At 58.0% G+C, this 26,181-nt stretch overlaps 2 protein-coding genes across 3 annotated transcripts; both read left to right on the forward strand.

Annotated features, from left to right (window-relative positions):
- Positions 1-5,320: 5,320 nt before the first annotated feature.
- Positions 5,321-8,352, forward strand: LOC309595789 (transforming growth factor beta activator LRRC32-like). Its single transcript, XM_082323116.1, has 2 exons — positions 5,321-5,477; positions 6,357-8,352. The coding sequence occupies exons 1-2, from the start codon at positions 5,358-5,360 to the stop codon at positions 8,343-8,345; spliced, it is 2,109 nt and encodes a 702-aa protein (XP_082179242.1). The 5' UTR covers positions 5,321-5,357; the 3' UTR covers positions 8,346-8,352.
- An 8,855-nt stretch (positions 8,353-17,207) lies between these two features.
- Positions 17,208-23,703, forward strand: LOC309595817 (protein Wnt-11b-like; the record flags this gene model as incomplete). Of its 2 annotated transcripts, XM_082323180.1 has the most annotated exons (6): positions 17,208-17,278; positions 19,640-19,782; positions 20,710-20,945; positions 21,362-21,639; positions 22,325-22,617; positions 23,402-23,703. In XM_082323180.1, 5 exons carry the CDS (start codon positions 19,715-19,717, stop codon positions 23,574-23,576), a joined length of 1,050 nt encoding a protein of 349 aa, XP_082179306.1. In that variant the 3' UTR covers positions 23,577-23,703. The 2 variants fall into 2 exon arrangements, with proteins under 2 accessions (XP_082179306.1, XP_082179307.1); XM_082323181.1 differs by lacking the exons at positions 17,208-17,278; positions 19,640-19,782 and adding an exon at positions 20,517-20,584.
- Between the last annotated feature and the right edge of the window lie 2,478 nt (positions 23,704-26,181).

Below are 26,181 nucleotides of genomic sequence, written 5' to 3' on the forward strand. Positions count from 1 at the left end.
GAAAACACTCTGAAGAAGTTTGTCATGTTTAAGAATAAAATTATTCAAACAGGATTTTTTTTTTTTTTCTGTTTTAATAGCAACTGTCCTGCTTTTAGACGTGGGTTTTATCCTTCCTCCCCCTACCCCTTTCCTTTTGGCACCCTCCTACCTAAAATGCTCTAATAAGTGGTGATGGAGTCTCTAGCAAAAAAAAAAAAAAAATTGTAGTTAAAAAGTCTGGTCCAGCATGAAGTCACCACTTTTTCTTTTCTCTGAGCCCTGCTGAGTCTAGTCGTAACTCGATTTCTGGTGACTAATAGAAGAGCTGGGACGCTATTGTTTCTTTTGGCTTCTTGAGCAACTCTCTCCCGTTACCTCCCCTCAGCTGGGGAGACCTAACGCCATAAGATGTGCTGGAGCTGAGGAAGAGGCTGAAGCGCTAATTGCTCTTTTGTGTCCGGCCTTGGTTTGTGCTTGCTTGTGTTGGGTTGTTTTATTTTAACTAGATTTCTCTTCAGAGCATGTTTTTTCTTCAAAAACTAAAGAGGGTAGTGAAGTTTCAGCCTACGTAGCAAACGGGGCGAGTCCCAAGCCGACGTCTTGGTGATGAGCTCCATCTCCAAGCGGAGGTGGCTGAGCCGTGGTCACCTGCGGGGACGTGGGAGCGGACGTGTCTCCGCACCGCGCCGGAGCGACCGGTCTGACCACGGAAGGGTCCGCCCTGGCTGAAGCATTTTTGGCTCCGTCGCTTTTCCCCATCCGTAGCGAGTGATCTCACTTGCCAAGTATTGCAGTTATTGGGAGATAAATATTTCTTGGGGGCACCCAGCTTTGGCTACAGCCTCGCTATTCACAGGAGGCGTGCAGTTTGTAAAATAACTGCATGAAAAATTGCCTGCTATTTCTTTTTCAATATGTTCTCCTTTCTAGCCTTAACATGTTGGACTAGCAAGAGCCTTAGGGGCACTTAACTAGTCTTTGTGGTTTATTTCCTTTAAAATGGCTTAAGGAGGACGTGTTCCCCTGACAAGAATGAATCAGGACAACTGTATAGTGAGAACATTAAGCAAATCATTAACAGAATTGCTTTAGAATACAGCCTGAACAGCAAGACTTAGGGGCAAGCATAAATAATGCAGTGACTCGGGAGAGCGCGATGGATGGAGGTGGCATTCCTTGTCCCCCACAGGCAGGATCTGGGGTTTGCTCCTGACTGTGGCTGCGGCAGGAGGAGGCAGAGGGAGAATCCCTTCTCTCCGTAAGAGCCCCAGACATCGCTGCCAGCTTCCCTCTCTGGCACGTGCCTGGGATGCAGGAGGAGAGCAGAAGGGAGCCGTTCCTGCTGTGGAAGGTGTTAACGGGCTTTTTCTGATGCTTGCATTACACCAAGGCGTGAGCTCAGTGTAGCCGAGTTGGAGACGTGGAGCTGGAGTTGGGGATGGAGTCGGAGAGCAGAGAATACCTGACTGCGGGTGGCCTTGGTACCGAGAGCCGTGCTCGTCCCCGGGATGAGCTGGCAGATGACAGGTCCTGCAGCAGCCGTGGGCAGTCTTTATACTTGAAGCCCGTTGGCCCACGTTCTCATTAACGTGGTCTTACGGTGCAGGTTGCCTAGGCTGTAGCATAGCTTCTTCTGTGTGATGCTTCTTCTAGGTGGTGTCCCACCTCTAGAAGGTGCCTCTTCCCCTGAACCAGAGCCGAAAAGGCCTGGACGCAGCTCAGGGGAGCGTGAGGAGGATGCCTATGGGAGGTTTTAACAAACTCCAACAGGAACAGGGCCTCGCTCCAGTCTTCCCCTCTGATGTCTGTGAATGTTGATGTATGTCCGTTCCCACTCTGGTTGAGAAGGAAGCGCTTTGTTTCTAGACAAACATCTGGGTATCCGTGATGGTGGACACAAAAGCAGTCACCAGTGGCTCCCCGTGTGCCAGCCTCCCTCTCCGGTGGTACTTGCTGGCTCTGCTCTTACCTCTGTGCCTTGGCTCTGCTGCCCAGCTGTCGGCTGGACTCCAGCTGCAGAAACGTAGCAAGCAGATAATCGGTATATAATGCATCGTCTGCAAGCCTTCTCCCCCCTAAGCTCCTCTCTACGGAGACAATTTCTAGGGAAGCCAGCTCGGCTGTTGTGTTCAGGGCCCCTTTGGAAGGAAGAATCCCCTTCAGTAAAGGCTTTAGGTCATGGCTCCCTACCCAAACTGCCTGGCCTTTGCTTCCCTCCGGCGCCTTTCTCACCCAGGTAAGCGGTTGTGGTCTCCCTGCCACCACTGTCCCCATCTGGGGACTTGGCATCGTCCTTCCACTGACTGAGCAATGTTGGGTGCTTAGAAAAGGGCCCCCGAGCTGCGCTGGGAGGGAGGTGAGCAAAGTGCAGGAGCTCGTTCGTGTTTCTTCCCCTCTTCCCGGTAAGAGGTGGAGCGCGGGGGGTCCTTCCCGCTCGCCGCGGGCCGGTGGCACTGCCCTGGCTCCCGTCCTGGCCCCGGGCGGTCCTGGCGCAGGCTTTGGGGGAGAGGGGAAGGGACGACCGCGGCTGCTCTTTGTGGCTGCACCCAGGCCAGCCTGACCCCCACCCACCCCGTGCCCGTCACCCCCCGGCTGGAAGGAAGCCTCTCAGACCCCCCAGCAAAAGCATGACGGGAGAGGAGCTGTGGGCAGAGACACAGTCCCCCGTTACTGTTAGAGCTGCCCAGTGATAGACTGATGCTGGTTTGTGCTTCGACATCTTTATTCAAGACACTATCTGTATATAAAATATACATAATGTATATAAATTAGGATGTAAGTTTATGTAAATTGTCAATATTTTCTTTGCAAATAAAGCTTTTTCCTGATCTCAGTGTTCTGGGTGGGACTTCTTCCCCAGGCAAACCAGGAGTTTCTGTGGAAAGTATTTTGACTGCGCTTGTGCAATGGGCCAAAAGGCAAAGCTCCGTCCTTCGGGGAGGATTTGATACGCGGCTGCCGCGGATGCTGCCGCCACTGATGGGAGAGGCACCAGTCCCATCGTCGGGCTCAGAGCTGCCTAGCATTTGCCTTCGGCTCCCCGCTGCTTGCTGCAGGTGGGGAACACGACAGAAAACGGCATTGCTGTCACCATACTTGGGAAGGATGTATGGATTTGATGTACTTAGATAACCAGCTACTCTTCTGCCTACTTAACACCCAGTCTGTCACCCAGCTGTGACATTGGGCAAGTGGCTTTATCCCCTTTAAATGGTTTTATCCCCTTTTCTACCAAGCCTCTGTCCTGCTCCTTCCTCCCATCCTTCAGAGACCTCTCACGTGAAACCCTTTGGGGGAACAGAGCCATCTCTCTCCATAGCAGACCCGGGAGCCAGCCTGGAGGCCAGGAGTGGCAAGAAGCACGGGATGCCCTGCGATTTGCAGGAGCAAATCCCTTCCCGCTCGTGCTGTGCGGTTCGCTCTGACTTTGGCACGGTCTGTGACCTCGGTGTTTGCAGGGCGCCTTGGGCGGCTCTCGGTCCGCACCCGGCCCGCTCTGCCAGGCACTCCTGCAAAGGGAGTTCACAGCCTTGGGATGCAAATGCCCAGGGATTCTCCACAGAAGTCCCTGATCAAAATCAGGGACTTTTCAGCTGATTTCATCGGCCGTGCCTGCTGTGCAGACCCGTGCCCAGCAATTCGGGATGCAGGGAGGAGAGGGCCGGGGTTCCCCAGGCGAGGCGGTGCCGGGGGCTGGAGCGCTCGCACGGCGCGGTTCCTCCCCTGCGCCGCCTTCCGCTTTCGGGGCTCCGTGCTGGGCTGCTGATGGGCGACGAGGGACGCTGGAGGCAAAGGTTCATCCAGAGGTCGGTGTTTCCCTGGCCAGAGTCTGCAGCATTTCACATCTGTACAGATGTGCTATCCTCACCGCGCCTCCAAAAACAACAGCGGGCTGTTCGCTCACAGCTGCCGCCGGAGCCCCGGCCCACTGCGGTTAGCAGCGAGGGCGTCAGCCTAAAACACCAGCCCTGGCCTTCAGGCTGCGCCCGGCTGGCTGTCACCGCCGCCCTGCGTGCCCTGGCTGGTGACGTTGGTCGGGCTCAAGGCTGAGCCACGTCCCGGAGGTGACAAAGTGCTCCCTGCCATGCCAGAGGGGCCACAGCAGCACAAGCCAGGCTGCTTCATCTTCCAGAGATTTATGTATATGTGTATATATGTACTTATATATTTATTATATATATATATATATAAAAATAAAAATTATTTTTTTTTCCTGCCAGACCCATCTAGGACTAAAGCAACAGCTCTACAGCTAAAAACTACAGCAAAATACATCCTTGGGCAACTGTGCAGCAGCCTGGAGGTGCTCCTTCGGATGGGAAGGACATCGGCCACAGCGAGCCAAAAACCCAATATACCTGCGTTTTGCAGAACACCCCATGAAGCGTGTGGAGAGCACGTCCCCAGGGAGCACGTCCCCGGGAGCATGTCCCCAGGGAGCGTGCCAGCGCAGGGTGGCCCAGGGAGAGCCTTTATCGCTCCCTACAACTGCCTGAAAGGAGGCTGTAGCGAGGTGGGGGTCGGTCTCTTCTCCCCAGGAACAAGTGATGGGACGAGAGGGAACGGCCTCAAGCTGCGCCAGGGCAGGTTTAGGTTGGATATTAGGAAAAACTTCTTCACCGAAAGGGCTGTCAGGGCCTGGCCCAGGCTGCCCAGGGCAGGGGCTGAGTCCCCATCCCTGGAGGTATTTAAAAGCCGGGGAGATGTGGTGCTGAGGGACATGGGTTAGTGGTGGGCTTGGCAGTGCTGGGTTAATGGGTGGCAAACCCCGGGGAGCCATTGCTTCCCCGAGGAGGGGCAGGTGCGGCAGGAGAGTCCCCTCGGCCGGGCTGCGGTGGCACGGGGAGGGGAATTCGCTCACCTGTGGCCCCGGAGGTGCTGGGAGTCCCGCGGTGATCCCCGGCGGCTGCAGCCAGGCGCTCGGTCCCCGGCTCAGGATGGCCAGGGAGCCCTCGCCGGCTGCTCCTGGCGTCCTCAGCCCCAGCTGCCTGGCAGGGGCTGGCACAGGGCACAGGAGGCTGGAGGAAGAGCCGGTCCAAGCAGGGGAACTCCCCGCAACCCTCTCGGCTTTCCCAAGTACCACCTCTACCTCCTGGCATTCGAGGTCGGCGGCCGTCCAGCCGATCACCTGAGTGCCGGTGCCTCCTCCCCATCCTGCCGTTTCTCTTTCCCTTCCTTGTGGCTTCATGCACTGTTTTTCCCCCTCTGCAATCTTATGTCTTTCTTTTCCCACTTCCGTAGCTACGAACACCCACATGCGTTATCTCCTTCCCCCATCCCATCCTGAAGCCTATTTATACAGAGCCCAGCTCCTGCCCAGCTTGCCAGAGAGCGCCAGAGGAGCGGGACGGGGCTGGCAGTGCCCGCAGCCCAACATGCTCTTGTTTGAACACCGGCTGGCTGAAAGAGGATGCTTGCTGCTCTGGCTGCTCCCGTCTGTTCTCAGAGCCCAGTCTAACGGGGAGGCGAGGCCCAGGGCCACGCCGTGCCAGCAGGTAAGGCTGCTTTCCGAGGAGCCCCTGGGCTGGGATGCGGGGCTGCGAGCATCCCTCTGCGCAGTGCAGGGTGCATCTCCCCACGGCTCTCCCCTCCCTCCAGCCTCCACCTCTTTAACCTTCCCAGCTTCAATCTCCTCTCCACTCTCCTCTCTGAGCCGGTCTCCCGCTAGCCCCCAGCACCCAGCTGCTCCCACGTCCCTGCTGTGCCGGTGGCACCTTCCAGCAGTCCCTACCACGGGGGTGTCAGCTCGAGATGCTTGCTAAGAAGCAGGATGGAGTGCAGGGTCTCACGAGGATTCAGACAGCTGCCATGGATGTTAGCAAGGCAGTCGGGAGCCTGGACGTGGAGCAGCTGGATTCTGTCCCCAAACTCACCTCGAATGAGGGGTGGGGTGGGGGACAGAATCCAGCTGCTCCATGTCCAGGCTCCCAACTCCAAACTGGCTGAGGAAACCAGTTTGGAGGAAGAGGGAAGGTGGAGCCCACCAGGATGGTGCCCTTCCTCTGCCCAGACAGGACAAGGATGCTCTGGACCAGTCCCTGGGCTGTCCCAGTGCTGGTTTGCCCCACCAGCCTGCTGCATCTTCAGTGCTTACGCTACTTTTTTGCCCATCTTGCTCACCGGGATGCATGGGAGGACAGCCAGAGACTGAGCCTTCTCCTTGCACCATCAGAAACAACTCAGCAGTGTCAGCCAGTCTTGGGAAGCCCACCTAAAGCCTGGGGACACGTTCTTTGCCTCTGATCCCGGGCTCGGGAAAGGGGAGCAGTACTCATTTCCATGTTGCTCAGGCCCATCTTGGACAGCAGATGGCTCGGCTGGAGCTGTGGTTTGTAGCCCCGCTCATGCTGACGGCTTCTTCTCTCTCTCTGTAGAGCCCTACAAAGGTGTCTTGCAAAGGGGTTGGCCTGCGCAAGTTTCCAAAGGAGCTTGGCCAAGGAGTTAAGTACCTCGAGCTCTCCAGCAACTTCATCCAAAACCTTACAGGCAGCTACATGCCAGGGTTTGGGCAGCTTGAGTACCTGGACTTGTGCTTCAACCAGCTGGAAGCCGTGTCAGCCACGACCCTGGCTCAGCTGCCCCAGCTGCGCTCTCTCCTCCTGGGATCGAACCACCTGGACCGCAATTACCTGGCTAACGGGCGAGCCTTTCGTCTGCTCAGGAGCGTAGAGGTCCTGGACCTGTCGGCAAATAACCTGGAGAGCCACATGGCAGGCTGGTATGTCAGCAACCTCACCAGGCTGAGGACGCTCGATCTCTCCGGGAATAAGATGACCAGGCTGCCAGCAGGGATCTTCTGGAGCACACCACAGCTGCGCGAGCTCAACCTCAGCAACAACTACATCATGGAAATTGAGGAGGGAGCTTTTGAGGCTCTGGAAGAGCTGGAGGTGGTGAACTTGGCTTTGAATTCCCTCCACTGTATCTCTGGCTTCAGCCTCACGCAGCTGCGAGTTTTAAATCTCAGCCACAACGCCCTGGAGCTCTTCATCTCAGAGGAGGGAGCGGAGCCCTACCTGCTTCAAGTGCTCGACTTGAGCCATAACAGACTCCTCTATTTTCCAGAGCTCCCCAAAGCCCATTATCTCACGCACTTAAACCTCTCCAACAACCTTATTGCTTCCCTGCTCCCAGGCTCACGCCAGCCAGGGGAGTTTGTACTGCACTATGAGGAGATGGCGAGGTTTAATAGGACCTTGCGCACCCCGGCTGGTCTGACACATGTAGTTCACTTGGACCTCAGCAATAACCGGCTGCAGCTGTTCCCATTTACCTTCTTGCACAGCCTGGGCTCTCTGCACAGCCTCAGCCTGGCTATGAACTGTCTCCAGGATGTAGCCGGAGAGTCGCTCGCCGGCAGCACGGAGCCCAGCGACCGCTCGCCTGCACCGCTGGAGCGCGCCGCCCTCTCCGTGCGCTCGCTGGACCTCCACAGCAATGCCATCCGCGTGCTGCCGCGCTGGTTTTTCGATTCTCTGCCTCAGCTGGAAACGATCGATCTGGGCTCCAACAGCCTCCAGCCTTGCGAGAGCTGGGGGAGTGATGGGGGAGGGAGTGTGGGAGGGGGGTCTCATGTGCCAGCCGCGGGAGGCACCTGCACCCCCTTCTACAACGTGCCTCGCCTCAAGCATCTGAGTCTTTGCAAGAACAACATCACCAGGCTGCGTCCCTACGCCTTCAACCAGACCTCGCTGCTCTCCCTAGACCTGTCGGGGAACAAGGACTTGTTCATGCCGAAGGAAGCCCTGGGCGGGCTGGAGTTCTCCCTGCAGAAACTCTCTCTGAGGGGCAACCAGATGGACAACAGCAAGGCAGAGCTCCCCTGCCTGGACACACTCAAAGTCTTGGACCTCTCAGGCAATAATTTGAGCCTTTTGCCCACAGGTCTTTTCTGCTCCCCGCTGGAAAGCCTGGACGTTCGCGATAACAACCTGCTGACGCTGGAAGAGCCGGCGCTCGCGAGCTGGTCCCGCAGCCTGAAGGACATTTCTCTCGCTGGAAACCCCTTCAGCTGTTGCTCACTGGCCTGGCTGGACACGCTGCAGGCGGCCGGCGTGGGCGTGCAGGACCTGGACGAAGCCCTTTGTGCCTACCAGGACCAGGGCAGGAACTTCTCTGCCAAGATCACTGACAGTCCTCGGTGGCTTTGTCCACGTCCCAAGGGCACCGGCTCTCTGGCTCTGCTCGTGGTCGTGATGAGCCTTTTCTTTCTCAGCTCTGGGGCTTGGTGCCTTCTGAAGAAAGGGCAGAAGTCGCCGGGGTGTGCGGGACTCCGCAGCAACAGGGTGGGGGTCTTCCCCCACCGTCCCAAAAGAGAGGAGCCAGCCGAGACGAGGCCAGCGGACAGCGTCACCAAAGTGTAGCCCAGCCCTGGGGAGCAGGAACTGTAGCAATCGGTCAGAACTCTAATTATTATTAATAATATTAATAATATTAATAATATTATTGTATTTTAGGTCTCCTTCCCTCACTGGTATCCTGTGTGTTTTGCAAACCCAATAAAGGGAGCATGGTTGGTGCTGAGCTCTGGGCTGGGCAGAGGTGGTCCCTGGAAGGTGTCCCCATCTGCTGTGTTCCCTCCAAGAAATTAAACACGCTGTAAGCAATTGTGGGTGGGTTTTCTGCCCCGCCATCGTACGTTCTCATCACCCAGGACAAGAAGCCAAGGCCTGGGCTGCTCGTGTTGATCTGCCCCCCCCCCCCGAACCCATCACCTGCTCTTTGTGGGAAGGGAATTGTCTCCATTGGTGCCACCTGAGTGTTTCACAGCTTTCCCAGCAGTCACCCTCTGCCTTTTAAGCAGAGCCCAGCTAAATACCTGCTCCTGCTCCTGCAAGCATTCCCAGCCCGGTGCCGTGAGGAGCGGGCAGCGGCAGGGAATGGTGCCTGTTGGAAGCCGTGCCAGAGAGGGGGCTCCAGCGGTGGTGGGTCACCGCGCCAGGGTGGGAAGGGGTTTCTGCAGGCTCCCACACACCTCTCTTCTGCCTTCTGCTGCCAAGCTGTCGGCTGAAGGATGATGTGGAGTTGGCAGGGCTTAAAATGACCCCAGGCAGTGCTGCGGGTGCAGGAAGGAAATCTGCCCTGTCCTCACCCACTGAGATTGCGAGAATGAGGAAAAAAAACAGTCTTGCGCTGTCCCTGGCTGCTGCTGGGCCACTGGCTCTTTGGGTGCGTGCCGGGCGTTCCCACCCTCAGCGCCTGGACTCCCGGGGCGGCGGTGGCAGCGGCAGCTCGCTCTCCATCACGGGGGTAAGTGCTGTCTCCCGCAGGGGCAGGCAGGCAGCGGGAAGGAGCGATGCTGCCCAGGTCTGCCCGTGGTCCCCGGTGCATCTGGCACCCTCTGGGCATCTGATCCACGCAGAGCCAGTGTTAATATGGGGGCGGTGGACCCCCAGCTAGGGAGAAGGCGCTCGGTGGGACAGCGAGCCACACCAGGGCTGCGGGATGGCCGCTGTCGCGGTGCGATGGGTGCGATGCTCCCGGTAAGCACACAACAGCCGGTCGGCTGTCCCGGGTGCAACGTGTCCGGCTTCCCAGGGCAGAGTCGTGCTGCACCCCCACGATGGCGGCCAGGTGCCCGACGAGCAGCTGAAGGGCTGGGGCCAGCTCTGGTGAAGGATAAAAATCAGGCTGCCGTGAAACCTTTTACGTTTCACATCTCTTTGGTTTCACCTTGAAAGTCCCCAGCTGGCCCGGGCCACCTACTTGCCCACACACCTGCTGGGTTAGGGGCTGTGAGAGCAAAAGGGCTTGGAAGTCACTTAAAATCCCAATTACTTAACTTTTTTTTTTTTTTCTTCCTTTCAAGCTTATCGTGGTTTTACTGTGAAGCAAAGGGCATTTTTGCTGTAAACCATATGCCTTCCCCATGCTGCCCGTATTGCTGCTGGGGCTGCAGCTTCCTGGCCTTTGATGGGCATCCAGCTCCCGAGGGACCCCCCAGCGCCTTTGATGCCCCCGCGTTTCCATCCCCGCCTCAGTTTCCCTTTGATCAGGCACTCTGCGCCTTGTCATGGCGAGCGACCGGACGTGCCGGTGCCCGCGGCGTCGCGGGGGAGCCTGGCGCTGCGTGTCACCACCCCACAGGGACCTTTGGGATGGGCAGGCAGCCCACACCACTGGTGAAAACCCAACCTCCCGCTCCGGGGTGGCTGTTTGGTGGATCTCCTGCTTCCACACGTGCCCTTCCCCTCATCGCTCCTGCTCCCGTGTCCCTCTCGTTCGCCAAAGTCCCGGTGCGTGCCTGCCGCTCTCCCACCGCCACTGCAAGCCCTCGTCCTCTCCCAGCCCGGTGCTCCCCGGGTCCATCCCCTGCTCCAGCAAATGTCACCGGGAGGCACAGCCAGCTGGGCTCTGGGCATGGCGCACAGTGTGCCAGGAGCCACCGTGCCCCCCTTGTCACTTCTGCACTTGTCCTCAGCAGGGTCCCCTGTCCTCGGGTGGCACCCGAGCTCGCCGGGGCAGGGACGTGCTCTCCTGCGTGCCCACGAAGCACCGTGACAGCAGGTGGGTGAGCTCAGCCCGGCTTCAGCCCGTCCCTAAAGCTGTGCCAGCCTCCTTCCCCATCCTGGGCACTTGGTGACCTTGCAGGGACACTCTTCACGCCGCCTGGCTGCAGCCCAAAATGCTGCTGTCACCTTCGGTGGGTGTTTCTGGTACATTTTGTGCTGCCTCTGTTCCTCATTTAAACCCCCTCCCAGGCTGTACTTTCCGTGCGTGTCGCCATGAGATGTCCTGCCCTTTGTGCTGCTGCTTCACCGGCTCCCACCAGCGTCCTCCTCCCCTTAGGGCTTGCGGAGGGCTGGAGCCTGGCAGCCACGCGGAGCTGGGTGACCGGCGGGGACGCCGCGTACCGCCTGGCGCTCAGTCGGTGCCGGGCGCTGCCCCGGGCTTACCGAGCGCTCCCGAGCCGTGTTGATCCAGCGCTGTTGACGCAGGCCGTGTCATGTCCCCGCGGACCAGCAGCAGCAGCTGGTGGTTGACCCCTGCGGGGACGGTGGCACTTGGGGACAGCGGGCTGCCGATGCCTGAAGCTTTCTCCGAGGATTAGAGCACCTGCTAAAGCATGTACTAAAAATAGGAGAAAGGATCCTGGTACTGGTTTCGCGCTGCAGGGAAAGCTCCCAGAGACACGTAAAGCTTAGGGTAAGAGGGGTGGAAGAGAGATGCTGGCCTTGCTAAGGGACAGGGAGGCTGCCAGAGCCCGGGGAGGGGGAGGTAAGCTTTAAAAGAGAGACGAAAGGCTGGAGAACCCCTGAGGCCAAAGAAGGGTTGAGAAGGTACAGAAACTGAGCCAGGGAAACGGTGTGTCTGGTTATTATCTTTCTTGATGTCCGCGTGCTTTCCCAATTCAAAAACAGGATTCCAGGTTGTGGTCTCACGGGTACACAAGAAAGATTAAATCCACGTCAGCGCTCCCTTCTCCCAGCGAGAGGAGAAGCGTCGTGCTCTCAGCTTGGCCCGGAGCAGGGCAGGAGGTAGGCACCCAGGACTCATCCCGGCACGGGGGACAACGAGGTGTGACCAGGGTGGCCGGACCCTGCCCCAGAGCCACGTTCGTGTCAGCAAGAACCAGCACGAGTTACCCACAAGGTCAAGAGAAACCTGGCTGCGGCACCGACTGGTGTTAATGGGAGGGGGACGTCCTGTGTCCGGCACTGCTCCTCAGCCTGAGCTTCCCACCGTTGAAGGGAAATGGCTTCCTTGTCCCAGGGATGTCTTGGCACCTCAAGCTTTTTCTCGATCCAAAATGAAGGTAAGAGATCTGTAGAATATTGACGATCAAACAAATAAAGTGATGACGCCAAAAATGTTGCATTGTCATGTCAAGCTGTAAGACACCAGGAGTATAAATTTTGGGCTGAAAAAGAGCAGTGGTGGTTGAAATATTGTGACCATTTACAAATTTTCTGGAGAACTAGTTGAGAAATCCAGCAAAACTCATTCTTTCCAGTGGAAAGCCTTCACATTTCACTGGATCTGCATTTTCAAAGAAAAATAGATTTTATCAAAAATTTCCAACTAGCTGTTCTGCTAACTCATGTGGAAATTACCTTGCCTGCAACTAACTTGAATTAGAGGACTCTTTTTTTCCTTTTTCCCTTTCTCTCCATGGAGATGAGAGCCAGAGCTTCATCTGCGTCAAGAGCTGGAGCGTTCCCTGGTCGCTGGCTGGCAGACGTCACTCCTCGAGCCGCCCTGCCCGGCGGAGCAGGGAGAGCGCTCCTCACCCTCTGCACTTCGACGGAGCACAGGTTCACCTCAACCTCCCCAGCTCTGCTCCAGGTAACGCAAGGCACCGCGCCTTAGGCTGTCGCAAGGCGCGAAACCGTCGTAGCGGTGAACGCTGTTTTCCTCCCAGCAGCTCCTGCCCCGGGTTTCACCTGCCAGAAGAGCTCGGGTGAGTCCACTTCGGTGCACAGACAGCAGCAGAACGGCTGCTGAAGGTATCGTTTCTTCTATTTTTCACTGATATTGCTGCAATAGGCATTCCCAAGTGCGGCTGATCCCATAAACCCCCGTCCTCTTGCCTGGCTCCCTGCGGCAGGGTGCCTTTTACGTGCTCTTAGCTAATGAGGCGTTTGCTCTGTGGCTTTGGGATGGGGCAGGAGGCTGGGGACAGTGGCTCTTCCCCACGTGTCACCTGTGGGACACCAACCTGCGTGTTCCTCCCATTCGTAGGGCTGTGCCGCCGCCACTTTCCATTATCGCTGACTGCCACAGCCTCTTCTGCGTGACTCAACAAAACTCCCCTGGCAGCCAGCCTAGCGTTTCTAGCCTAGTTAGCGAGGTCGAGCATGTTATTCATGACACTTTCTTCCTCTCTGGTGGGGCTCTGGCCAGGCTGGGACCTGCCACCAGCTCTCCAGTACGCAGACCTTCAACCAGAGGAGACTCTGGCAGGGAGCAGATGGAGAAGGCAGCTCCCAGCATCTCCCCTGCCTTGCAACGTCCTGTCCTGCCTTCTGCAGCACCACTTGCCCGGGCTGTCCCGGGCTGCTGGGGGTGGACTGCAGATGCCAACACATGTTCTGCAGCTGGATCCCCCCAGCCCAGCTGTCCCAGGGCCCTGGGGACAGGGCGTGCTGCAGAGCCTGCTCTGGGCTGCCTTGGTGTCTGCTGCCTGCCATGGGACACTGCCACGGCTGCAGGCAGCCCCGGGCACAGCAGCTCACAAAATGCCACCAGGTGCTCTGTCTCCTTGAACCCACAAGCAGGTGCGGACCCACGGTCCCTGGTCCCAGCTTTGGGACCTCTCCAGGCAGAGGCGTGGGAGCAGCCTCGCGGCGAGGCAGGGAAGCCGCGGGGCCAGATGAGGCTGGAAGGCAGCACCGTGCGTAAGTGGCTCTGGAGGAGATCAGCTGGCAGGAACGAGTCCTTGCAGATCCCCGTCACCCCCAGGCTGCTTCTCAGTATCCGTCCTGTGGTGAGGTCGCTGACTCCACCAGAAAGAGGAAGGAGGACGGTTTTACTAAAGAAAAGCAGCCCTCTGCAGCAGGACAGTCACCCAGCACCCAGGGTGGCCCTCGCCAGCATCCCCAGCCTCCGGAGGGGACGGGATGCTCCCAGGCGCCCGCCTGCAGCAGGGATCCCGTCCACAACCTCTGGGACGCGGCGGGAGCTGGCCAGGGAGCACCACCTGCCTCCTCGCCGAGACGTCAGTGCCACATGACAGAGTGCCACCGCTGCCTGCGTCACCGCAACCCGGTGCTGTCACACCCTCCCAGGCAAAAGGATGTGGCTCCTCACGAGGTCCGTCGGTAGGTGAGCGTGGGGTGGGGAAGCGCCGAGGTTGCCAGGGGCTCGAGGGCACGCGGGGCGTGCTGACGGCAGGGGAACCCCTGGAAGGTCCGCGTAGGAAGCTGCCTCTCCTCAGCCTGGAAGCCACAAGCCCTTGCAAGCTGGGACGGTACGTGGGGAGGGGTCCCCGCATGCTTACACAGGTCACAAAGCATGGGCGTTTGCTTTGGCCCCTGTCCGAGTCCCGACAGTGGGACACACGAACCTTTGGCCATCCAGGACAACTATTTGATGTTCCTCCAGTAATCACCTTAATCCCAGGAGCAAGCCCTGGGTGCAGGCAAGCCCTGACCCGGCAGCAGGTCTTCTCCTTGCCCTCCTGCGAGCTCCTCCTTGAGCTTTCCCCTCCTGGCTGTGTCCCCAGGGCAGCCAACACCAGGCAGGCAGTCGGAGGGTGACATTTTCCAACGTCCCTCCCGGCTCCTCGCCCACTCCCCGCTGGGCTTTCCCCCCGCTCAGTGTCCGCAGGCGAACCCCCAGCAGCACGGCTGCACCTTCTCCCCGCGGCGGCTCGCCGGCGCGGGCAGGCTGGGGAAGGGAAGCCTTTCTCCTGGGCTGGGAATCCCCTCCTGCCCTCCTCCTTCCCCAAGAGAGAGCCTGACACCGAAGGGGAAGGGGTATTTTTAGCACTTACCCTACGGTTGTTTCAAGGATTAAGCTAAGAAGAGGAATTGACATCAAATGAAGGATTGCTTTTGCTTTAAAAGGAAGCCTTTTTTTTTTTTTTTTTTTCCTACTGCTCAGTCATTGCAAAACTTTTCTGTGAAAAGGGATTGGTAAAAATCACTTTTCGTAGGAGGCGGTGGCCTTGAGCAGGAGATTGGCATCAGAAATGGCTGGACGCTGTTCCCTGTGCTGGCACTGGCTTCTCGTTCCTGCCCTTGCCCAGCTCCCACGGTCACCTCGTGTCCCAGAAGAAGGGGACGGGGTGGTACTACGCCCCTCTGCCCCAGCGCTGATCACGGCTCCCAGCACCTGCGAAGCTATGAGATGCCTCCACCCACCAGGCCGCCCTCGCATGTCTCCGCTCCGCATTCCTGTTCTCCAGCAGCTTTTCCTAGCTGTTGCGCACGGCTTTTCCTAAAATCCCTGGCATCCCAGGTGCTCTCGCCTTCCCAGCTCCCATCCAACCCCAGTTGGGTGCTGGCTATGGCAACCCACCTGAGATCCTCCAGCTCCCAGACGAAGATGCCATCCACACCTTGAGGAGTTTGCCTGAAAGTCATATGGTTGATAAGGGGAAAAAAGTGCCTTGGTGCAACGCGAGAGTGGCCAGCACCAACACAGCAGGCAGGAGCATGGTGAAAGCAGGTTCTCCAGGGACCCGAAGGGGAGATGGTGGCCCTTAAAAGCAAAACCACTGGCCAGAAGGTGGCAATATCCCCTCTCTTTCCTGGGCCTGACACTGCGCAGAGCCAGAGGAGGGGTCAGCCCCTTGTGCCGGGATGGGGCCAGTTTGGTTTGGAAGCTCTGACCCCACTCGGACCCGCCTTTGGACTGAACAGCTTGGGCAATGGCGGGGCTCCATGCCTCACCCAGGCTCCTGGGCATCCCAGATGTCCAGCTCCTGAGCTCAGCCTGCACCGGCTGTAGCAGGTGCTGGTGGTGCGAACGCCGCAGCACCTGCGGCCAGCGGGGAGGAGGGCGTTCAACAGCGGGGAGCGCAAAGTCCTGCCCCGCTGAGAACAGCCCTGGGCACCAGTACGAGCTGGGGCCACCAGCTGGAAAGCGGCTTTGCCTAGATAGCAACCCCAGACCTTCCTCCCCCTCCGCCTGCACAGAAGTGGGCTTGCACTTTGCCCACCTTTGTGTCTTGCTGAGGGGCGATTAGGGGACTGCTGACCTTCCTGACCCTCTCATCTGAAACCCTCCGTCCTAGGGGCTAGTTGTGCTGATGGTCGCTTTTTCCTTGGGCAGCGTGGGGCTGTTCCAGGCAGCTGATGAGATAACGTTAGAAATCGCACCAGCAGGATTAGCATCTCCGGCAGAGCCTGTGTTCCCACTGAGACCCCCTCATCCCTCAGCAGAGACATGGCACTGGGATGCTCTGGAGCAAGAACCAGCAAAGCAGCTCTTCCTAGCAAGCGGGATGCAGGGCACCTGCCGCAAAGGAGTCCAGGGAAGAGTGACTGTAACTGGGAGGGACTGGAAGCCGCTGGAGCCCCTGCATCCCTCTGGCTGGAGTCTGGAGAAGGAGGTGTCTGGTTAGACATGCCCAGCACACGGGATTGCCTTTGCTCGGCAATTCCTGCCTTGCACGTGCTTGATGAGCTGCTGCCCTGCCTCTGCCTGCCGAGCACATGATGCCCAGAAAAGCACCCAGGCACCTCCCAACACTGACAAAAGCAGCTTTTCCTGGTCAGAAAATTCCTAATCCCTCCAGAAGCTGTTCAGATTTCCCCGCAATGTCCCCCTCGGGGCCCAAGGCATTTCCCCATTCCCCAAGGCTGAAAAGGGAACTTACAGAGCCCATGACTTCATAACATCACAATCCTCGGGGTTCGAGTGAAAGGAGCACTTGGGCGAGCACGAGGGAGAAGTGTGGACACCGTGTCTGATTGCAGGTCAAGGTAAGAGAGGGATCTGCAAAAGCCATGATTGGGAAGGTGGGATGTCAAAGAAATATCAGGGACTTCCAGAGCGCAGCGAGTACCCACAGGACCAAACTGAGTCAAGCAAGGTGAAAGCTGAACTATGTCGCTGTGGCGAGACCGGGCTGACTTCAGTCTCAGCAAGCACGACAAATAACTTCACAGCAAAGGACCCCAGCTTTACCTCAGGCCCTAAGGAGTCTCGCAGCACCAAGCTGTCGGTCATACGGCAGGGCCCCAGGCACCCCGGGGTGCTGTCACCCTGTCCCACACAGCACCAGCACCTGGCCCCCGCAGCAGGTCCTGCTTCATGGGGCTTTTCTACCTCCACCCTCGGGGTCCCGTGATGCCTACAAGCAAAATCCATCATGCCAGGGACTTAACAGGGACGGACTCTCATTGCAGAGCCCTCAGACCAGGTTCGGAGATTGGGTTCATCTCTGCTATGTGCCACCTCGGATTGCAGCCAGGGAGAGTTTGGTCTTCCACGGGACGGCAGCACCAGGCCCCAGGTACCACCAGAGCAAAACAAACAGCATCTTTCTTAAACAGGAGGGATGCTGGAGGAGACATGGGGCTAATGAGGGGGCAGCGGGGTTGGGCTGAAAAATCTAGGGGCTTGCAGAAAACTGAGAAAAAAGTGAATTGCGTTGTGGAAATGGTGCTTGAATTGTGCCTGGGACCGTAAGGAAGCCTCGAGGGTGAAAGATGCTCCAGGGACTGCCCAGGCTGAAACAGCACAGCACGTCCCGACTCCCTCATCTCCCCCTGGCAGGCTTTCCCAGGCGAGCCCGCTCCCGCAGAGCATCCTTCCCATGGCGGTCGGTGCGTTGCCAGCAGATCCCATTGCCCCTGCGGATGGATGAAGTCTGCCCAGATGCCTCTGGCCCACCTCCCTGCAGGCTGTGAGTTGCCCATCCCACAGCTGGGGATCGCAAACTGCTCTGGCCCTTGCACCTTGCTCCACGGGGCAATAATCGGGGCTGGCAAGGGACAGGACCTGCCCTGCTCTCCCACGGGTGCTGCAGGACCCTGTTGTACCTGATGCTTGGTTTGCAGGGTTGGGAGCAGCAGGTGCTACAGGAGAGGGCATGCTCGTTGCTACCTTATCCCATAAAAACAGGCAGACCATTGTTATTTTAATCAGCTTAGTCCTCGTTTTAGAGACAGAAACCGAAACATGGGGTTTGGCGTTTAGGGAATATAGACTTGGGTTGTCCCTTGTCCTCTCCAACGGGGACTCTGCTTTCTACAGCCAGGAAAGCATTTCCCACCCTGAAATCCTCAAGGATAATTTTCTAAGTACCGGTTGCAGTGAGAAAAGGCTCCTCTTTGCCCAAACCAGGGAGTCCCAGCCCAACAGTGCCCATGTTCGGGTAGCGGCGGTGCAGCCGGCGGGATGAACAGAGCAGGGCAGGCTTCCAGCTCGGACCACTCCGAAGCAGAAGCCCGCGGATGGTGCTTGCTGGCCTCCACGTGCCCTCTGCAGAGACGTCCGAGCTCTGAGCAGCTCAGCAAATTTGCTTTTATCCCATATCTTTCCTGCCCCTGCTGAAAAATCATTCCTCAGCTGATGAGAGCTTGCTGTAACTTTGGAGCCCTTTGGTGTCAGTCCGCAGGCATCAGGGAGAGGAAGGTTAATGGGATGAGAGCCAGCCGATTCCAGGGACACTGAATACAGCGTCTTTCTTTTCTCTCTGTCCTTTAATTAAACCCCTTGTAGCTCTGCTTGGGATTTAGGAGTGACCTCGGCGCTTTCCTGGCAGGACCCTTCCTCATGGGCCATTGCTCCGGCACAATGCACCCTGGCCTTTTCATCCCGAGGGAGCAGTTTGGGAAGGTCAACGATTCAAGCTGCGTGTCCTAGTTTCAGCGCAGATGATAGCAAGTCAAAGGGAGGTCACGGTGGGATGCTAACCAACCACCCAGTTATGTCCTGTAAAGGGAAAGCACCTTCCAGCGAGAAGGGAAGTTGTACGGCGAGGGAGAAAGTGAAAGCCCAAAGTAGAGGTTTTCAACCTGTGACTGTTTCCAAAAGAAGCTGGTGTCAGCCGGATTCGTGTCTCAAATGTCACCTCCCACTGTGGGAAAATATCAGCCTACCTGGTTCCCAAAGGTCTTCACAGCAGCAAGGCTGCACTTTTGTTTTTCTGCTTATGGAAGGGAAAGATTCAAAAAAACTACACCTTGGGACAAGCACGTGCAAGCCAGGGCAATGTCACACCAAACCAGCTCCTGTGCAAGCAGGGAGCGCTTCCCTGGCTGCGTCGTTTCTGCCCGCTGTAACCTGGTTCCTGCAACGAAGCGGGCGCTTCTGCGGCTGACGCCCGCGCCCGGCGCTGGCTCAGGGACGCGCACGCATCAGTTCGCCCGCAGCACCAGGCAAACTCCCCTCCGGGCTGGCTGGGAGACAGGCAGCGGACTTTAAGCTCATTTTCTCGGCCTGGAGAGGCAAATTGCTGCGGAACCTGATTATGCTGATTTCGGGAGCCTGGAATTAGCAGTGCACATCAAAACATCGGTCCCGATCCGGAAAGCCCAGTGACAGAGCCACAGCAAAGTCCTTTACCTGTCCCTCCTGCCCCCGTGCACTTTGGGGTGCTGAAGGCGACAGAAAGCCCCGTCCCAGCTACGGACTGGGGATTGCAGCGCTGCCAAGCCACAGACAGCCCCGTGCCCAGTCAGATCCTGCTCCGACCGCGTTTTCTAATGGGCGCGTTCAGTTTTAGGGCTGTTTCTCAAGTTCGCAGGGGCAGGGCCGCAGAGCGGAGCGCGGCGGAGGGAGCCCTTGCAGCGCAGCCCAGCACCTTCCTGCAGCAGGGAGAGGCTGCTTTAACCCCGTTACGTTGAAACGTGTGTGCGGGCTGGGTGCCGAGAGCCCTTCCACATGTCCCCTCCTGCTCACCCTCTTTCTCTGCGGCTGTGGAACCCGTTAGCGGCTGCGGCTGCAATGCCCTGACGAGAGGACGGGTCAGTAAGATGGTTTGTCTGTAAGAAAAGGGGCTGTGAAGTAGGTGCCTAGGGGCAGGGTTTCCCCACATTCAGCTTCAGTCCCGCACCGCCTTTGCCTGGGTCCTCTCCAGACTGGTGAGACCGGTGTCCACCCCGTGACTGACACACCTACACCTGGAGTCCTGGTTATTTCACTCTTTCTGGGTCAAAATGTATTTTTTAAAGCTTCTTGCAGAGAAAATAAGGAAAAAGCCAGAAATTAATATCAACCCCTTTTGTCCTTTACTAATCTGTCCCTTTCTGATTCCTGCCAGCCAGTTACAGGGAGGAGTTTCTACCCGCTGAGCAGAGCCGGGTGTTTGCTCTGGGATCCGAGGGCTCTCCTGAAGATGCCGAAGGAGAAGGCCACGCGTCGCCGGTGCCGGGGCACCCCTGCGCCTTGCGGGGGCACGAAGGGGTACGCGCCGGCCCTGCTGCCCCCCAGCTCCCCATCGCCCAGAGCCCCTCCGTCCTGCAGCGGGTCATTTCTTAATTGCTCCCTAGGTGCTGGTTTGGGGATGGTGGCAGCTAATAACAGCTGTACCCCCCCCGACATCCCCCCCCCGGCCCTGACCCGCTGTGAATGGCACCGAAACCGCCTTTGTTCCCCTCCCCGGGGGGGAGGACCCGCCGCCCGCTGCTATAAAAGGGGGCGGTGGTGCCGAGCGGCCCCGGCCCCGGTCCCAGCTCCATCCCCAGCTCCATCCCGGGTCCCAGCTCCATCCCCAGCCCCGACCCCAGCCACGGTCCCAGCTCTATCCCCAGCCCCCGGCCCCAGTCCCAGCTCCAGCCCCAGCTCCATCCCCGGTCCCAGCTCTATCCCCGGCCCCGGTCCCAGCTCCAGCCCCAGCCCCAGCCCCAGCCCCGACCCCATCCCTGGTCCCAGCTCTATCCCCGGTCCCAGCTCCAGCCCCAGCCCCGGTCCCAGCCCCAGTTCCATCCCCAGTCCCAGCCCCAGCCCTGGTCTCAGCTCCATCCCTAGTCCCAGCCCCAGCCCTGGTCTCAGCTCCATCCCTAGTCCCAGCCCCATCCCTGGTCCCAGCTCCATTCCCATCCCCGGTCCCAGCTCCATTCCCATCCCCAGTCCCAGCCCCAGTCCCAGCCCCATCCCTGGTCCCAGCTCCATCCCCAGTCCCAGCCTCAGCCCCAGCCATGGGCCACCTCACCGCCGCCGCCGCCCTGCTCTGCCAACTGGGGCTGACTGCAGCCATCCAGTGGCTGTGAGTAGTGTCCCCGGGGGGGATGCACCCAGTGGCTCCCTTCGGGGCTCCCTCTCTCCGGCTGGGTCCCTGGAGGGGTGCCCGTGGTCCCCCCCACCCTGCTGACACCCATCCTCTCCCCACAGTGGGCTGACGGAGAGCGGCAGCGGGGTGGCCTGGAATGAAAGCCACCACTGCAGATTGCTTGCCGGGCTGGTGCCCGACCAGTTCCAGATGTGCCGGAGGAACCTGGAGGTCATGCACAGCATCGTCCGGGCTGCCCGCCAGACCAAGAGCGTCTGCCAGAAGACCTTTGCAGACATGAGGTGGAACTGCTCCTCCATCCAACGTGCCCCCAGCTTTGGCCCTGACCTGCTGAAAGGTAAAGGTTGCTTCATCCGCTGTGTTCGTGCTCCTCTTTCTGCCCCACGTAGCTTTCCGGGCAGGCAGCGCTTTAATATACAGCTGATGGGTGTCAATTTTGAAGAAACTTGCTGCCGTTACACTGGTGTTAATCCTAGGCAACTTAGATCTGCAGGAGATGACAGACAGTGACTTCCATTTCCAACAAAAACAGCTGCTAGGGCTCCAGAAAAAGGGGGGGAGAGGTGGGGACACAGGCTGTATGCTGACAGCATAATATAATGGGTGGCACAGGTTAAAAACACAGCGCAAGAAAAACGCTGGGCCTTGGTTTTATCCTGTTGCAAGAAAACCCCCCTCATTTGCATTGTGAGATCTTTGAGAGGAGCATTCAGCTGGGCAGGGAGGAAGGACATCTCCCCCTCTTCTTCCCAGGAACCCGGGAATCCGCCTTTGTCTACGCCCTGGCTGCCGCTGCCGTCACGCACGCCATCGCCCAAGCCTGCGCCTCGGGAGAGCTCCCGCTCTGCTCCTGTGGCTCCGTCCCCTCGGAGGTCCCCGGGCCGGACTTCAGATGGGGCGGCTGCGGGGACAACCTGCGCTTCGGCCTCCAGCTTGGCGCCGCTTTTGCTGACAGTCCCTTAAAATCCAGCAAGCTGGGGACACAAGGGCTCAAGGCCATGAATCTGCATAACAACGCGGTGGGCAGGCAGGTGGGTACGTGCCCACCAGCACTGCTGCAGCCCAGCACATCGTACAGCAGCCTGGGGGGCAGAGGTGCCTAATGTAAGGCAGCAGACTCCGGCCAGGCTGTTGGGATGCTGTCCTTAAAAGCCAGGAGGCGACTAAATGGTTAAAATGGAGTTAGATGTGTTTGTAGAGACATCCCCCACTGCTACCCTCCCCTGCACCCTTTCCACAACTAAGGCAAGATATTTGCCACTTCACACCAGTACTTCCAGTGCTTCTTTCCGCCACTCTCATGGGAGCAGAGGCCCGTCCTGCCCCGCTCCAGCTGGGCTCCCAGCCCTGCCCGGCGCTGCGGGGTTTTGTGCTTTCAGGCACTCGGGTTGCCCAGGTGAGGCCGTGGCCGTCCCGCACCCGCCTTGGCTCGGGAAGCCACCAGCCCCACGGCAGGCTCCAGCAGGGAGTTCCCCGAGGGTTAGGCTCTTATCACAAGGGGAATGAAGCAGGGTGAGTCCTTGATTGCCCCATTATATTCATTTAAAGGTGGCAGTAAGCAGCCAAGCTCTTTCATCTCTTGAAGCTTCCCATGGATGCTCTTGATGAGCTCTTTCATCTCTTGAAGCTTCCCATGGATGCTCTTGCAACTCAATCGGTAGGGTGGGTACCAGGAGAAAGCAGAAGGAAATTCATCTGTTTTCCTGTCCTCTGCAGGTGCTGAGCGACTCCCTGGATACCAAGTGTAAATGCCACGGTGTTTCAGGCTCCTGTTCGGTGAAGACCTGTTGGAAGGGACTGCCGAACCTGGGTGAAATCGCCTCTGACCTCAAGTCCAAGTACCTGGCAGCCATCAAGGTGACCCACCGGCTCGTAGGGCCCAGGAAGCAGCTGATACCCAAAGAAACGGATGTCAGGCCAGTGAAGGAGACGGATCTGGTTTATCTCATCAACTCTCCCGACTACTGCACGCCAAATCTCCACCTGGGCTCTCTGGGGACACAGGATAGGTAAGAAATGGCTGCAAATACACTCTAACTCAGCCTCCCGCTTCACCAGTGTCTGTACCACTGGGTTTGAGAGCACGCTCCGGGAAGCTGGTGCGGATGGGTGGTCCCCCTTGGATGGGGATGCCCCAGGGACTGCTGCGAAATTTTTGCATCTTTAAGTCCCAAGGAGGGCAGGAAGGTAGATATTATTTTTGCAGAGCTATGCAGGTATAAAGGCAAGGGAGAGCCCTCACCGAGAGCCTGTCAGCTCCACTCTCCAGGACAGGATTCATCCACTGAGGAGTCAGAAAGGAAAATATCACCTCTCCCTGCAAGCCCTCGGGTGCTGCCTGCCGTAACCAGAACGGTTCCGCAGTCCTTGGAGTCCGCGGTGCTTCCCAGATGCCTCCTTTCTGGAGCAATTGCAGGGCAGGGGACAGCTTTTAGAGGGATGGGGAAGCCTTGCCTGAAGGCTGAGCCAGGGCTGCCTCAGGGTTGCGACTTGCAATCCCTGTTAGACTTAGCGCTAGCAGAAGTGCCCGGTCCTAGCCATCCACCCTTCCTTCTCCATGGGAAGCTCCTGCCCCCAGCGTGGCACAGTGAGCGTGCCCAGCCTGAAACACGCCGCAGTAACACCAGCTGACATCAACCCCAGTTTGCAAGCAGAGCCCTGCAGCTCGCTGCCTCCTGCTACGGGCACGTAAGCTCTGGGAGGAGGCCAGGGCAGATAGCTGTGGTCAGCACCGCCGCCGTGGGCGGGCAGGTAATGCTCCCTCAGCTCCCGCTTGTGCGTCCTCCTTGGCAGGCAGTGCAACAAGACCTCCGTGGGCAGCGACAGTTGCAACCTGCTGTGCTGCGGCCGCGGCTACAACGCCTACACGGAGGAGGTGGTGGAGAGGTGTCACTGCAAGTATCACTGGTGCTGCTACGTGGTGTGCAAGAAGTGTCGGCGGAAGGTGGAGAGATATGTCTGCAAATAACGCCAGAGGCGTCACGGCAGGCGGGAGGGCTCCTGCGCCGGTATCCTCCGGGGCACAGCTGGAGACCGAACGCCAACCGCAAGGGATGCTCCGAGCTACGGCGAGAAGCGGGCTGTGCGGGAAGCCTGGACTCTCTCGTTACCACGGAAGACCTCAAACTGAGAGATGCCGGGAAGCCCAAGACCGGGGGCCGACCTCTGCTCCGTCTCTCCAGAGCAAGACAAAGGGCTGCCCTCCTGCCGCTGATCGGGAGCATCCAGCCCTCTGCCTCCAGCTGGGGACAAACCATTTATCACTCCGTATGCACAGGCCCTTTTCTCCAGGGGTGAATGGGGACCCTGGGCTGCCATTGTCTCTTTGCAGGAGGTTTCTGACAGTGGCCTGAAAGCCAGGAGTGATGGATGGGAAGGGGGGTAGAGAGTTGCCCGTTGGGAGTAGGCTGCAGGGGAAGAAAGCTGCTTCGGGTGAGGGGGTCATGGGCGGCTCCTTTAGGGGCAGGTTTCTGCTGTGGGCTCACCCAGCACCACGGAGTGTTCCTCCTCAGGGGCAAATACTGCTCCAGTGCCCTTTGCAGCACCTGAAATGAAGACCAGGGTTGGACAAAGGCAGAACCAGTTCTCGCTCCAGGAGACAGAACTCCTCAATCCTCCCCACGACCCGCACGGAGACTGCCGCTGCTCTCACAGTAACGAGCCTTCGTCTCTGACTGATGATGGCACACAGACCTAAGGGCAGGAGCGGTCCTGGAGGCTGGCGAAGCAGGGCAGCATGGCAAAACTGCACCTAGCAGCCTTGTATTAACAAGGCAGCCATGGCAGCACTGTAGCTTCTGCCCTCTGGGCTTGCGTTGGAGGTGGAAGCCCACTCGACGCGTGGCATGTCCTTCCTGCCCCTGCTTCTAGACCACTAAGGTCTTCAGCCCACTCCTTCCACCCCCTTAATACCAGGTGTGCTGGCACTCTGGCCTGGAGAGAGAACCTTTAGTCTCTACACTTGATGTAAGTGGGATTCTGGTGTGTGTTTTTTAAATAAATGTATTATACTATACCTCTCTGTGACATGTTTCCTAGGACAACCTCCTTCCTCCATCTCCTTCTCAGCTGGCCACAGAGAAAGCGAGGCTGTAAGGAGAGCATAAAGCCCGGTGTCTGTGTCCGTACCCTCACACGCAGCGGGGGACCAGCGCAGTTTTAACTCTTTCTGCTGCTCATTGGCCCAGGTTTGCCTTTAATTACAGATATCTGTCAGCCTCAGCTACCGCGCACATACGGAAAACCTGTTGGAAGGTCCCTCAGGTCTCTGACCAGCCAGCAAGGAATCCGTCTTCCTGGGACTCAGCGCTGGCGGCTGGAAACCGAGGCAGTCCAGGATTATTTTCTGATCCTTGTGAGCATGGGGTGCACTAGCCAAGCAGCGTGTGTGAGCAGCAAGGGATGGGGAGCCAGGCATGGGGGCTCCGATGGCCCCCTGTTTCCCCCAGCGCGGAAGCTGGCCAAGTGCTTGCATGGGATAAGAGATTCCTGGTCATGCAGCCTTTGGAGAGAAAGGCTGAGTCTAAATACACAGGAGCTGAGGAGGACCCACGGCACAAGGTAAGCATGATGGAAATCCTAGGGCACTTTCCTGCAGCTCACACCATGACCTTGAGATTCTGGCGGCTTTGCGTGCGCCGTGGTTTATTTGTGGTTCGCATTGAATGGAGTTGGCCGCGTTCAGCCCCAAGTCCAGCTGTACGATTACTCATTTCCATATTCATTCAATCATTTTCAATAGCCTCTGCTGGGTCACGGAATCAAGTCATGAGCTTTTACTGTAAACCGTCCCCTCCACTTAATGTGCTCCAGGTTTCTGTATTAACCGTGAATAAGAGCTGAGAGTCAAAGGTGGTTTGAGACAAGCCTGGGAGCTGGGAGTTGGAAAGCTCGGGGGTGAAGCATATGCTCGCACAGTTAACCCAGTGAGTTAACCATCATCATCAGTTGTTAACGTGCCATTGACTTGATCTGGCTGCTGACATCTGGCCTTCCCAGAGTGACAGTAAAGCCCCAGCTGCAAGGCTTCCGTCACAGCTGCCGAAGGCCAAAAAGCTATCTTTTAAAATGCAATTAGGGGTTAGTCCCTGGCATTCCTCAGAAAAGGGAGTCTTCAGCTGCCAGGCTGCAAAATACCTGCAGTTTCTGTGTCCAGAGCCGGGCTGAGCCAAGAGGTGATGCAGGTACTTAATTAGGAGGATTGCTTAAATACCTTCCCTGTAGCCACCTCGCTGTGCATCAGAGGGAGGTGAAACCGGGAGGGGCTGTGAACTCTGCCGAGCATTGCAAAACGAGCTGGTGAGAAAAAGACAGGGGAAGGATCTTGTGGAGTGAGGGATTCAGCCAGGAGGGTGGGAAATGTGATTTGCATTTGGTAACTACAAGCACACATAGCCTGGGGTAGAGGAGAGGAGCCACAATAGCTAGGAATGCCCTGTGGAGATGTTGTGATCCCCTCCTAGCGAGGTCCCATTTGAATTTCTGCCTGGGAAAAAGCAGGGTCAAGTGCTGAATATGCAGAGTCCTCTCCTCCTCCTCCTCTTGCTCCTTGCATCTTGACTGCAAGCCCAACT

The sequence above is a fragment of the Platalea leucorodia genome, assembly GCF_965183815.1.
Source record: "Platalea leucorodia genome assembly, chromosome: 10".
Taxonomy (NCBI): domain Eukaryota; kingdom Metazoa; phylum Chordata; class Aves; order Pelecaniformes; family Threskiornithidae; genus Platalea; species Platalea leucorodia.

What these genes read in the sequence shown, in the direction of transcription:
- LOC309595789 (XM_082323116.1), top strand. Translation starts at nt 5,358, where the DNA reads ATGCTCTTGTTTGAACACCGGCTGGCTGAAAGAGGATGCTTGCTGCTC. An exon ending in GGGCCACGCCGTGCCAGCAG is followed by an intron (nt 5,478 to 6,356) that starts GTAAGGCTGCTT and finishes CTCTCTCTGTAG; the next exon opens with AGCCCTACAAAGGTGTCTTG.